The sequence below is a fragment of the Desmodus rotundus genome, chromosome 5 (assembly GCF_022682495.2).
Source record: "Desmodus rotundus isolate HL8 chromosome 5, HLdesRot8A.1, whole genome shotgun sequence".
Lineage (NCBI taxonomy): Eukaryota > Metazoa > Chordata > Mammalia > Chiroptera > Phyllostomidae > Desmodus > Desmodus rotundus.
Genome location: NC_071391.1, coordinates 50,950,566 through 50,964,874, shown reverse-complemented (window position 1 = coordinate 50,964,874; position 14,309 = coordinate 50,950,566). Strand labels below are relative to the sequence as shown.

The 14,309-nt window shown below is 36.1% G+C and overlaps 1 protein-coding gene across 3 annotated transcripts in view; it reads left to right on the top strand.

Annotated features, from left to right (window-relative positions):
- NARS2 (asparaginyl-tRNA synthetase 2, mitochondrial) overlaps nucleotides 1-7,435 on the top strand; it is a 117,087-nt gene extending 109,652 nt beyond the window's left edge. For all 3 annotated transcript variants that reach the window (XM_071221469.1, XM_024572541.3, XM_053924104.2), the window contains 3 exons: nucleotides 1,861-1,958; nucleotides 3,913-3,939; nucleotides 6,879-7,435. In XM_071221469.1, the coding sequence (XP_071077570.1) occupies nucleotides 1,861-1,958; nucleotides 3,913-3,939; nucleotides 6,879-7,023 (270 nt within the window). In that variant the 3' untranslated portion in view covers nucleotides 7,024-7,435. The remainder of the gene's footprint in view (nucleotides 1-1,860; nucleotides 1,959-3,912; nucleotides 3,940-6,878) is intronic.
- Nucleotides 7,436-14,309: the final 6,874 nt, after the last annotated feature.

Below are 14,309 nucleotides of genomic sequence, written 5' to 3'. Positions count from 1 at the left end.
AGGAGACTTAATAAAAGTAGGAGGAACCATTAGCGAATTTCTGTTCTCACTGTGATTCAGCTGAGTGATGAAAATCATGCCTAACGTTTTCTCTTTTAATGATAGTAATGACAATGAGGTATATAGCGCTTGGAGCACATTCTTGAATTATAATATTCTTTATTAATCTCAGTTATTTATAAAGTATATCTCAATCAATAGTTCTGAAATCAAAACAAGGGGATAACAATAGTAAATTAAGGCAAAGTTTAAGAAATAGCTTATAATATAATGTAGCATTTAAAAGTTAAAATGTGTTTTACAGATTCCTAATTTTTCATCTGTTGTATTGAGGCTTACTTAGTTTTGTGCCCTCATATTTTTGGTCTTAAAAACGTCTACCTGCCCCCGCAAAAAATCGCCAAGTCACAGGATAATACAGATTGCAAGTAAACAGTCTTAAAAATGAAGTATTACTAGTAGTTAAAGAAATACAAAGTAAATTATCAAGTTATCATTTTTCCTATTAAAAGTTTTTTGTTTTTATTACAAAAGTGTAACATCTTTATTAGAAAATAAGGAAATACAAATAAGAGAAAAGATGTCATAGCGGCAATTAACATCTCACGATATGGCTGTCATTCCTTTTCCTATTCATGTCTAAACTTTATCTGAGTCTCCTATTGATGTACATTTGAATTTCTTGTTATAAGTAGTGCTGCAATGAACATCCTGTATGCTAATCCTATTTTTGTATCTCTGATTATTTTGTTAGGACTAGTTCCTAGACCTACTATTGCTGAGTCAAAGCATATTGTATTTTTAAGGCTTTTGATTATTTTTTACCAAATTGCTGACCAGAAAGTTTATATCAAATGTACGAGAGTATTGATTTATGCATTCTCTAATCCATGTTGTTTATGTTGTTTTTTATCTTCACCACTTTGATAACTCCAAAATGATGTCTTGTTGTTTGATAGACTTCTTTGATAATATTCAGAACAAATTTTATATGTCACAACAAAATACTACAAATTAAAGAAAAATCTTAATTGTTAAGTTATTTATAAGAAAAAACAAACATACATATACCCTTAAATGGTCAACAAAAGGAAAGCAGTTAAATAAAAACTATGATACTCCTCAACAATAAACTGTTCAGCTGTTAAAACATTAAGTGTGCAAAGTACTTTAACACAGGAAAAATATTCACTCTATATTAGGAAGACATTAGAATGCTAAATTTTTATATGTCAGTTAATCTCTACGATACTCTTTAAATATATAAGGGAAAAAACCTGAAGCCAAAATGTAATTGCCTCTGCATGGTGATAATTGATATTTAGTATTTCATAATTTTTAATATTTTCTTTTTTAAAGATTTTATGTACTTATTTTTTAGAGACAGGGGAAGGGAAGAAGAAAGAAAGGGAGAGAAACAACGATGTGAGAGAGAAACATCAATCAGCTGCCTCTTGCACGTGCCTCAAGTGGGGATCAGGCCGGCAACCCAGGCATGTGCCCTGATAGAAAATGGAACAAGCCACCTTTTTGCGGGGACAGCGTCCAGCCAATTGAGCCATTCTGGCCAGGACCATGATTTTTAATATTATCCACATTTTTTGTAATTAACATTTATATCACATTTGTGAAGAAAACACATTGAAGGAAACTGTCCACCTGCAATTTGTGTAGCATGTATTCTAAAGATAATACTAAACATTTGATATTAAAACAGGGAACATGAACAGAACATAAGTAAGATTCTGGTAAGCAGCTAATCAGCCAGTTGTCAAAATGTTAAAAGTTCCACATGCTTGAGAATCTGACAGTGGTTGGATCCCCTGAAAACGTAATGTGTATGTTTTTTTTCCTTTTTAGGTTGCAGCTGTTGATCTTCTGGTTCCTGGAGTTGGAGAGCTCTTTGGAGGAAGCCTCAGAGAGGAACGGTACCATTTCTTAGAGCAGCGACTGGCCAGGTATTGGTCAGACCTAAAAGAAACAAATTCAGAAATTGGGAACAGGGAACTCAAAGGCAGTCATGACAAAGTAACAGAGCTCTAACAGTTTGTGGGCCTCACCAGCTGATGGACCTGAAACTCAGATTCTAAGTGATCTTGACCAAGTTGTTACTCGACTTTTCTCAGCTTCCCTTTCTTGAAGAATGAAACTGTTACGTGAAACAAGGCCAAAATAAACGTTGTCCACTATCTGTATGTCTCTCTTCCTACGGAATTGGCTTTTTAAAAAGTTAATTATGTAAGGGGAAGGGAGATTTTCCCTTAAAACTTGTCCTTCATTTTTATTTTTCTCTTCTTTCTGTTCTTTTTTATTTACTTTAAATTATGACTCTTATCGGGACATAAGAAGGATAGACTCTGAGCCAGAGAAAGGATAAAGATGGAAAGAGAAAGATACTAAAAATATCTGTTAAGTTCACATTTAGAAGAAGCAGTTTTCCCTTCCTTAGGTTTTCTGCATTGTGTAAGGGTCTTCATTTAGCTATTTGAATAACTTATTTTAACTTGCTGTTTGAGACCTGGGAAATGAATCCGTAAACACACAGAAAATGTTTTGGAGAAGAGCAGTAGGACATCATGTTTCTAATTGAACTACCACTCATATATATGCACAGTCTGCCAACACACCACAGTGACTTCCTACACTAACCAAGGCTATAAACCTCCGCTTTCCGTGGTTTCCACTTCTGCTGTGCCGGACTTTTAAAAAAAGGCTTTCCCATATTGCAGGCGTAATCCTTCTCTCCAGATTATACTGGGTTTCATAGTAACCTGGGAAAGCCATAAAAACATTTGAAAATATCCTACTAAATTAGCCATTTGTAAGACCTTCTTTTCCTAATGGAGAAATGCTTTAAAAGTTGATGTTTTCCAAGGTCCAAACCTATAAATCTGTTGGGTGACTTGGTTTTGTAATCTTAGTTATTTGAACTGCTCTATTTGGTTAGGGTCCAGAAGAAAGGGGATAAATATGTTCTGGGAGGACTCTTTTTTTATCAGAGTACTAACTCCTTACTATAACCATAATGTTAGAAAGTCCTGGGAAAATCGTAGAATTGAAGTAAAGGTCAAACTCCTTAGATGGAAAGAATTTAAAGATTCTCTGGGGGTTTTTTTAAGCACAATAAAAATCACACATGGCAAGAAACCTCATCTGTTGAAAGATTAATTGGTCTGTTTTCTTTGCTTGCTTCCTTCCTTCAGGAAACTTGCCTCATGACATTAAATGTTTTCCTAATATCTGATAATGTCCAAATGTATCTTTCCTAATGAAATGGATATGTGTTTTCCTCTCTCATAGATCTGCCTGTGACTTCTGTTTATGCGTTCTGTATTTCTGTATATTTGAGTTTTTCATCGTCCTGCTCCTTTCAGACACACTGTGGTCTCAAACACTTTTTTAAAGAACTAAAATTACTTTTAATGAGTACTAAGAGCTTAAGACTTTAACACTTAATTGGCAAAAATCAATTGGCAATCATATTATGAAGGTAGCTTCGGAACCTGTGTTATCAGTTTAGTGTACAGAGTGGCAGGTGTGTCTCTGGGTCCCTCGCTTGTGTGTGCCTCACAGCAGCCTTAGATTGCAGGAACAGTGCTTTCTGTATGTCACGGGACGATACACGCATGTCAAATAAACTCCTTCTCGGGCCCTGGACCATACTGTCCTTCGATAGCATTTATTGACTATACCATTTATTTGGTAATACCTGGGACTATTGTTTAACTAACCTTTCCTACCATATAGTAAAGATTCAGCTCTTCTACTAAATTGCATGGTATTTGAGAGCACAAGTTTTGGTGTGTACTTCTCTGTAACAAGCGTACAACCCAGAACAAATGTTTAGTAGTTAGTATATTTACTTATCTTACTGACATTCTCTGAAAGAATTTTTTTGTATTCCTTTTACAGCTTAGGACTGACGGAAGCCTACCAATGGTAAGAATGAGGCCTCTGGTGATTGTTATTCTAGCTGTTGGTCTGAGCATTATACAATTTTGCTTGTTATCCCAAGGCACTAGGAAAGAGTGTTAAAAACAATGAACTGGTTCTCACAAGATTGCTTATTCCTTTTGAGTCCTTGAAAAATAGTAATGATAATGGCTGCTATTTATTTATTACTTTTTGTGTGCTAGATAACTGTTCAAATTTTTATGTATATTATCTCATGTAATCAGCATAACACCCTGTGAGTTAGGTACTATTCTTATTCCCTTTTTATTAACTGTGCAGACCTTAGTTCTAGAGGTGTTAACTAACTTAACTAAGAACACACAGTTAGAAGACAGAGCTGGGACTTTGCTCCTAACCATTATGCTTCGTTTTCTCTCTGTGTGAAATTAGGGGCTTGAACTAAGCGATCTTCACCAACTGTAGAAATCTGAGCTGCTCAGGAAGGATCACCTGTCTGCATTCATACATTTACATCTCCAAAGTTATTCTGGTTTTCTTTCCTCAGACCCTTTCTTCAAATAATCTTCAATACTTTCCAATATATCAAATTTTAACTTATATTTCAGTTATAGCACTCCTTTAGGATCCTGGCATGATAATGTCAACAATACTATTAATTCTTCACCTGTCCTCAAGCGAAGGAAGGGTCAAATTACACACTCACTTTTTGGTAACAAAGGAACTAGATTTCAGAAGTGCAAAAAGCCTAAAATTGGGTTCAGGTATTGGGCATTGAATACCTTTGTTTTCTTGTTTAACCAGTAATGATTTTAGGCATATTTAATCTCTCTTGAGTCTTGGTTTTCTTGGCTAAAAAAATGGAATGATCATATCTACTTCACAAGGTTATTGTAAGGATGAAAAGAAACAGTATAGGATAAGTATGTACATAGAGTAGAAGCTCGTAAATGCTAGTTCCCTCCCCCCTTTCCTTCCTTTATTCTGAATTTTGCTGTGAGGTAGGTGAGCCTGATTGATCAAGCTTACGCATTTTACCTCAGCTTCTGTCTATAAGATAATGTCCATAGTGTGTAAAAACTAGCTAAATGCACACTTTAATTATTGGTTAAATAAGTTTAGGCCTTTTCTGGTCTTTATTAATCATTTCAGTACTATTTTTTTCCCAGCTAAAGTTTTCAAACTGTTAAGATCTCCAAATATAAATGTTTATTATTTGAACCTTTTTCCTTTTAAATGGTTATCATTGTATTTCAGGGTAGAAGGGGTTTTAAAAATCTTCATGTCTGTGACCTCTGCTGGTGTTCCACCCACTGTGAGTGGCCACCCCAGGTGTCTAGGAATTTACTCACTTCCTATTTCTACATGCCATATGCAAATACAATTTGTAACTAGTTACACAAATTTTGTACCAACTCTTCTAAAATCTGGCTACCCTAGAATAAATGTAACAAAAATCCGTCAAATATATATTCATTAGAAAACTTGTTTCTTAGAAGTGGATTTTTCCATCTTTAAAGCAAAGGGAAGAAAAACGCTGAATTTAGTTTTTAGACATATATACCAGTGATTTGACATCAATGTAGGAGAAATTTAGAACCACCTAAGCTATTGCTGTACTTCTGGCTGCCAGCTCACATCCTGCAGGTGTTTGTGGCAGGTGGTTTGATATACCCTTTATCTCATTTTCTCTTTAAATCAATGTACACCCTGCCCCCATGCCTTATAAACTTTGAGTTAATTCAGCTACCAAATATTTCAGTTATTCAATACTGGTTCCACCCATTATTCCTGACAGTTCTTACTATTCTGAAGCTTTATACTGGATACTGCTGTTTATAGATCTGTCACTTGGTTCCAACTCACCTAGTTGCAATTCATTTTTTATTTTAGAAAGATAAGTACTAAACCTTAACCATATCATACTCTAGTTTCTCTTCAGAACGCACAAATCTTTCACCTTTTTAAATCTTAACCATATCACATACCGGTACATGTATCCATTACTGTTAACAGTGGGGAGATAGGTGATAGTCTTTATCCTCAAGTTGCCAAATGACTACCAGCCATGGCATTGAAGTTCGATTCTGGAACTGATTTTATAAATCATTCAAGAAGCTGTACATTTATTTTAATCAATATTATATAACTCAAGAATTCTCCCACCAAATGACATAAAAATATTTACAGAATATTCTTCCCCCTCTTCTTTCCTAAAATAATTTTATCCCAGGCTGGTGTATTGAAATCTGAGTTTGAATCTTGGCTGTTTAATTTTCTATGCATTTCTAGCCACCTTAAGTGGGAATAGAATATCCATGGATGGGCTTCAGAGGTTCTAGCCTTCCAGAAAAACGGCTCAGGACATCTTCCACTAGGCTTAACGCAGAGTACTGGGAGTTTCTCCTCACTCCAGCACTCAAGAGTATATTTTTGTACCTTCAAACAATAAATCTTCATATAGTAAGCATCTACCTAGAGCAGGCACTGGAGATAAAAGGTTGAATAAAATGCAGCTCCTGCCCTTGATGTAGCTTATAATATAATCTATATATCATTTTATAATTTATCAAACAAAACTCTTCAATCTCTTCTGTATATCAAACAATGATTTTGGTAAGGAAAAAAAGATCATTATTAATATACTAAGAAATAGGAAAGGAATATATTTTGAAGAAAATTAGTAGCTTCATGACGCAAGTTTTCTGTATATGATAAAATAAAGAAAAAGGATCACGTAACCAAAGCTCATGAATGTATGACAGGGTTTGCTACTGTCGGGGTAACATTAAACAGATCACTTCAGCTTCACTGTGTCCTTCACGCGTCTGTGGGGGGAAAGACTGGTCTACCACAATGATGTCCATGACCACAAATGATTACAAAATGCTTTAAAATATAAATTCTAGTATAAAGCTGACCCTGAACAGCATTTGTAAGTGATGATTCTCTCTTTTCAAAATCAGGTATCTGGACCTCCGTCGATTTGGATCTGTGCCACATGGAGGTTTTGGGATGGGATTTGAACGCTATCTGCAGTGCATCTTGGGAATTGACAATATCAAAGATGTTATCCCTTTTCCAAGATTTACTCATTCATGTCTTTTATAGATGGAAGACTGGTTAAGGAAAATTGCCCAAGCCACAGGTACTGCACATGAATGTGCATATAGGAGAATGCATGTCTGGAATTTAGAAATACAGAAGTTTTCAAAATATACTTGTTATACCATAGCATATAACATATGAAGAATAAAAGTGATCATGATTTTCTTATAAAGTGCAGGGCATTTCATGGAAAGATGAACTCTCTCAAGAAGAGGTACTTATAGTGGGTAGAATCTCAAATCCATTATGTCAATGACTAAGAAATGAAGATATTGAACAAGATGGTTTCAACGGTCCTTTCAGACTTTAAGAGAGGATGAGATTGTGTATTTTACTTTGTCTTTAGTGATTAGATCACTACCTTGTGTGACCTTTGAGAAATAATTAGTAACTAAAAATAAAAGGTTGGATCTTTTCTAGCTTGCCATTTAACCTATGACAAATGCCCATCTTATTCTCTGTGCTTTACTAAACATTATAGAAGAAAATATTCCTTCTTTGGGTCTTGAGTTAATAAATTTGCTATTCTGAATTGAAATCTTCTTTCTTCAGACTGGGTGAAAAAAATCACATTTAATAACTCTTGATCCTCAATCAAATGGGTGTAGAAGGAAAGTATGTTAACATAATAAAGGCCAGATATGACAAACCCTTAGCTAATATATGCTCAGCTGTTGAAAACTGAAAGCTTTTCCTCTAATGTCAAGGAACCACTGCTATTCAACATAGTACCGGAAGTCCTAGCCACAGCAGTCAGGCAGAGGAAAGAAATAAGTATTCAAATAGCAAATGAAGAAGTAAAACTATCACTATTTGCAGATGACATGGCTCTATATATGAAAAACCCAAAGACTCTACCAAAAGACTTAGAAACCACAGACAAATACAGTAAAGTTGCAGGTTACAAAATCAATGTACAAAAATCCATTGCTTTCCTGTACAAAGTCTGTCCAGAAAAAGTCTAGCTATTGTTAATGTAAGGAGAATGGTTAGCACAATGTCAGTGTAACCTGGCAGCCAAGGAGAGTGCACTGGAATGCACATGTATGAACAATGACGACTTCACTGTACTAGTCAGTGGGGGCAGTAGACGCCATTGAATGAGCATGTGTACTGTGTGGCTGTCGCATTCAAAATGGGTAAGTAGAGCAACGAATCTGCACCAAATTTTGCATGAAGCTTGACCATTTCTCCAGGGAAACTATTCAGATGATTCAGAAGGCCACTGCTACAGGCAACTGGTGACTCGCAGCTTCATCACAACAACTCTCCCATTCATGTATCACGTCTCATGCAGAGTCTTTTGGCAAAACATCAAATCACCCAGGTAACACACCTCCTCTGCAGCCCAGATTTGGCACCCTGCAACATCTGGCTTTTCCCCAAACTAAAATCACCTTTGAAAGGGAAAAGCTTTCAGACCATTGATGAGATTCAGGAAGATACAATGGAGCAGCTGGTGGCAATTGGGAGAACTATGTGAGGTCCAAGGTGCCTACTTTGAAGGAGTCTGAGGTGTTATTGTCCTATGTAAAATGTTTCTTGTATCTTCTTCAATAAATGTCTCTTTTTCATATTACATGGCTGGATGCTTTCTGCACAGACCTCATATACTGACAATGAAATATCAGAGAAAGAAATAAAGAAGACAACCCCATTTATGATTGCAACAAAGAGGATAAAAATACCTAGGAGTAAACTTAACAAAGTGAAGGACTTGCATACTGAAAACTACAAGACATTGTTAAAAGAAATTGAAGAAGGCACAAAGAAATGGAAAATGTGTTCATGGATTGGAAGGATTAACATAGTTAAAATGGCCATATTACCTAAAGCAATATACACATTTAATGGAATCCCTGTAAAAATCCCAATGGCATTTTTCAAAGAAATAAAAATTCCTCAAATTTATGTGGACCACAAAGGACCCCAAGTAGCCAAAGCAATCCAAAAAAAAATGAGAAAAGCCAGAGGTATCACACCCCTGACTTTAAACTATAGTACAAAGCTAAAATAATCAAAATAGTATGATATTGGCAGAAAAACAGACACACAGACCAATGGAACAGAATTGAGAGCCCAGAAATAAACCCACAGATATGTGGGCAAGTAATTTTCAACAGAAGGTCTAAAAACACAATAGAGAAAGGAATGCCTCTTCAACAAGTGGTGCTGGGAAAATTGGGGAGCCACATGCAAAAGAATGAAACTAGACTGCTGACACTGTACACAAAAATTAATTCAAAATGGATTAAAGACTTGAATATAAGACCTAAAACAATAAAATGTAAAGAAAGTATGGGTGCTAAATTTACAGACCTTGGTCTCAGAGGGATTTTTGTGAACTTGACCCCAAAGGCAAGGGAAGTAAAAGCAAAAATAAATGAATGGGCCTACATCAAACTAAAAAGTTTCTGCATAGCAAAAGGAACCATCAACAAAACAAAAAGGCAGCCAACCCTTTTGGTTGAAGATAGGTGCAAATGCTATCTCTGATAAGGGGCTAATATCCATAATATATTTTTTAAAAACTTATATGAGTCAACAACAGCAACAAACAATCCAGTTAAAAATGGGCAAAGGACCTGAACAGACACTTCCCAAGAAGGCACACAGATGGCCAACAGATACTTGAAAAGATGTTCAACTTCACTAACTATAAGGACACTGCAAATCAAAATCACAATGATATATCTAACCTCACACCTGTTAGAATGACTGTTATTGATAACACAGGAAATAACAAGTGGTGGAGAGGATGTGGAGAAAAGGCAATCCTCATGCACTGCTGATGGGAATATAAATTTTTGCAGCCTTTATGGAAAACATTATGAAGATTCCTCAAACAATTCAGAATAGAGCTACCATATGATCCCAGCAATCCCTCTTCTGGATATCTAACCAAAAAATTAGAATATAGTTATCATAAAGATATGTATAACCCTGTGTCCATCATAGCATTATTCATGGTAGCCAAGACATGAAAACCACTTAATTACTCACTGAGAGATGATTGGATAAAAAGGAAGTGGTGTATATATATACATATACATATATATATACATATATATATACATACATATATATATACATACACACATACACATACAATGGAATACTACTCAGCCATAAGAAGTTGAAATATTGCAATTGGCAACAACATGGATGGATCTTGAGAATGTCATACTAAGTGAAGTCAGATGGAAATGGACAAGAACTATATGATTTCACTCATATGTGGTATGTAAAACAGAAAGCAAAAAATGAACAAACAAAACATTCATAGACACAGACAGCAGTGTGGTGGCTACCAGAGGGGAGTATGGATTGGGGAGGATGAAGAAGGTAAAGAGGGTCAGATATATGGTGATAAAGACTAGATTTTGGATGGTGAGCACACAGTGAGAAGTACAGATGATTTATTATAAAATTGTACACTTGAAAGTTTTATATTATTAACCAATATTACCCCAATAAACTTAATTTTTTAACTGATGTTTTCATGTTGACCATGTCTTTTGTTTGTAGTTTGATATTTATTTATTTTTAAGTATATTTTATTGATTATGCTATTACATTTTCCCAATTTTGCCCCCTTTATGTCCCCTCCATCCTGCACCCCCCATCCCTCCAGCATTCCTCCTGCACTTAGTTCATGTCCATGGGTAGTACATATAAGTTCTTTGGCTTCTCTGTTTCCTACACCATTCTTTACATCTACCCGTCTATTTTATGCCTACCAATTATGCTTCTTATTGCTGTACCTTACCCCCCATCCTTCCCCTTCCCACCAAAAACCCTCCATATGATCTCCATTTCTCTAATTCTGTTCCTGTTCTAGTTGTTTGCTTATTTTTTGTTTTTTTTAAGTTCATTTGTTGATCGTGAGTTTGTTGTCATTTTACTGTTCATAGTTTTTGATCTTCTATTTCTTAGATAAGTCCCTTTAACATTTCATATAAAAAGGGCTTGGTAATGATAAACTTTAACTTGGCCTTATCTGGGAAGCACTTTATCTGCCCTTCAATTCTAAATGATAGCTTTGCTGGATAGCGTAATTTTGGATGTAGGTCCTTGCCTTTCATGACTTGGAATACTTCTTTCCAGCCCCTTTTTGCCTGCAAGATTTCTTTTGAGAAATCAGCTAACAGTCTTATGGGCACTCCTTTGTAGGTAACTGTCTCCTTTTCTCTTGCTGCTTATAAGATTCTCTCTTTATCTTTAATCTTAGGTAATGTAATTATGATGTGCCTTGGTGTGTTCCTCTTTGGGTACAATTTCTTTGGGACTGTCTGGGCTTCCTGGAAGTCTATTTCCTTTGCCAGACTAGGGAAGTTTTCCTTCATTATTTGTTGAAATAAGTTTGCAAGAAGAAGTTTGCAAGAGCAACTTCTTGCTCTTGTTATTCTCCTTCTGGCACCACTGTTATTCGGATATCGGAACGTTTAAAGTTTTCCCAGAGGTTCCTAGGCCTCTCCTCATTTTTTTGAATTCTTATTTCTTCATTCTGTCCTGTTTGGATGTTTATTTCTTCCCTTTGTTCCAAATATGGATTTGAGTCCTGGTTTCCTTCCCTTCACTGTTGGTTCCCTGTATAGTTTCCTGTATTTCACTTTGTATAGCCTTCATTTCTTCCTCCATTTTGCAACCAAACTCAATCATTTCTGTGAGCATCAGGATTACCATCCTGAACTCTGCATATAATAGGTTGTCTGTCTCTTCGTCACTTAGTTGTTATTCTGGAGTTTAGATCTGTTCTTTCATTTCGACCATATTTCTTTGTCTCAGTGTACCTTAAACTGATTTTTAATTATAATAGCTAATGAGATGTATTAATTATTTAAACTAATCATTGTTGTGATTAGTTTATTTTAGATGTATATAACTTCTCTGATAATCAGTAAAATAGACTTTTGATACCTATGAAAAAAAAGAGTAGTTATATTTTTTCAAGTATATATTTTTTAATTTTAATTTTGTATTGTTATTCAATTACAGTTATGTGCCTTTTCTCCCCATCCCTCCACCCCACCCCAGCTGAACCCCCCTCCCTCCCCCACCTCCACCCTCCCCCTTGATTTTGTCCATGTGTCCTTCATAGTAGTTCCTGTAATCCCCTCTCCTCACTGTCCCCTCCCCACTCCCCCCTGCCCATTGTTAGATTGTTCTTAACTTCAATGTCTCTGGTTATATTTTGTTTCCTTTTTTCTTCTATTTATTATGTTCCAGTTAAAGGTGAGATCATATGGTATTTGTCCCTCACCGCCTGTCCTATTTCACTTAGCATAATGCTCTCCAGTTCCATCCATGCTGTTGCAAAGGGTATAAGCTCCTTCTTTCTCTCTGCTGCATAGAATTCCATCAGGTAAATGTACCATAGTTTTTGGATCCACTCGTTTGCTGATGCGCACTTAGGTTGCTTCCAGTACTTGGCTATTGTAAATTGTGCTGCTATGAACATTGGGGTGCACAGGTTCTTTTGGATTGGTGTTTCAGGGTTCTTAGGGTATAATCCCAGCAGCGGAATTGCTGGGTCAAAGGGCAGTTCCATTTTTAGTTTTCTGAGGAAATTCCATACAGTTTTCCACAGTGGTCTCACCAGTCTGCATTCCCACCAACAGTGTTCTAGGGTTCCCTTTTCTCCACATCCTCTCCAACATTTGTTTGTGGATTTGTTTATGTTGGCCGCTCTGACTGGTGTGAGACGGTACCTCATTGTGGTTTTAATTTGCATCTCTCTGATGGCTAGTGATGCTGAGCATCTTTTCATATGTCTCTGGGCCCTCTGTATGTCTTCCTTGGAGAAGTGTCTGTTCAAGTCCTTTGCCCATTTTTTAATTGGGTTGTTTGTCTTCCTGGAGTGGAGTCGTGTGAGTTCTTTATATATTTTGGAGATCAGGCCCTTGTCTGAGGTATCATTAGCAAATATGTTTTCCCACACTGTTGGTTCTCTTTGTAATTTGGTGCTGTTTTCTTTAGCCATGCAGAAGCTTTTTATTTTGATGAGGTCCCATTTGTTTATTCTTTTCTTTATGTCCCTTGCTTTAGGGGATGTGTCTGTGAGGATGTTGCTGCGTGGAATGTCTGAGATTTTCCTGCCAATGTTTTCCTCTAGGACTTTTATGGTGTTACAACTTATATTTAAGTCTTTTATCCATCTTGAGTTTATTTTTGTGTATGGCGTAAGTTGGTTATCGAGTATCATTTTTTTGCACGTAGCTGTCCAGATCTCCCAACACCATCTGTTGAAGAGGCTGTTTTTGCTCCATTTTATGCTCCTGCCTCCTTTGTCAAATATTAATTGACCGTAAAGACTTGAGTTTATTTCTGGGCTCTCTGTTCTGTTCCATTGGTCTATGTGCCTGTTTTTATGTCAGTACCAGGCTGTTTTGATTATGGTGGCCTTGTAATACAGTTGGATATCAGGTACTGTGATCCCTCCTGCTTTGTTCTTCTTTCTCAAAATTGCTGCAGCTATTTGGGGTCGTTTATGGTTCCATATGAATTTCTGAAATGTTTGTTCTATATCTGTGGAATATGTCATGGGTACTCTAATAGGGATTACATTGAATCTATAAATGGCTTTGGGTAGTATGGCCATTTTGATAGTGTTAATTCTTCCAGTCCATGATCATGGTACATGCTTCCATTTGTTTGTGTCTTCCTTAATTTCTTTCTTCAGTGTTGTGTAGTTTTCTGAGTACAAGTCTTTTACCTCCTTGGTTAGGTTTATTCCTAGGTACTTTATTTTTCTTGTTGCTATATCAAATGGGATTTTTTTCCTCTTTTCTGTTTCTGCAGTTTTGTTGTTGGTATACAGGAATGCCTTTGATTTCTGAGTATTGACTTTGTATCCAGCTGTTTTGCCAAATTCATTTATTAGGTCAAGTAGTTTTTTGGTGGAGTCTATAGGATTTTCCATGTACACTATCATGTCATCTGCAAACAGTGACAGTTTCATTTCCTCCTTTCCAATTTGGATACCTTTCATTTCTTTTTCTTGTCTGATTACTGTGGCTAGGACTTCCAATACTATGTTGAACAGGAGTGGTGAGAGAGGGCATCCTTGTCTTGTTCCTGATCTTAGTGGGAAAGGTCTAAGTTTTTGTCCATTGAGTATGATGTTGGCTGTAGGTCTCTCATATATGGCCTTTATTATGTTGAGGAATGCTCCCTCTATTCCCACTTTGCTGAGTGTTTTTATCAGAAATGAATGCTGTATCTTATCAAATGCTTTTTCTGCACCTATTGATATGATCATGTGATTTTTGTCTTTGCTGTTGTTGATG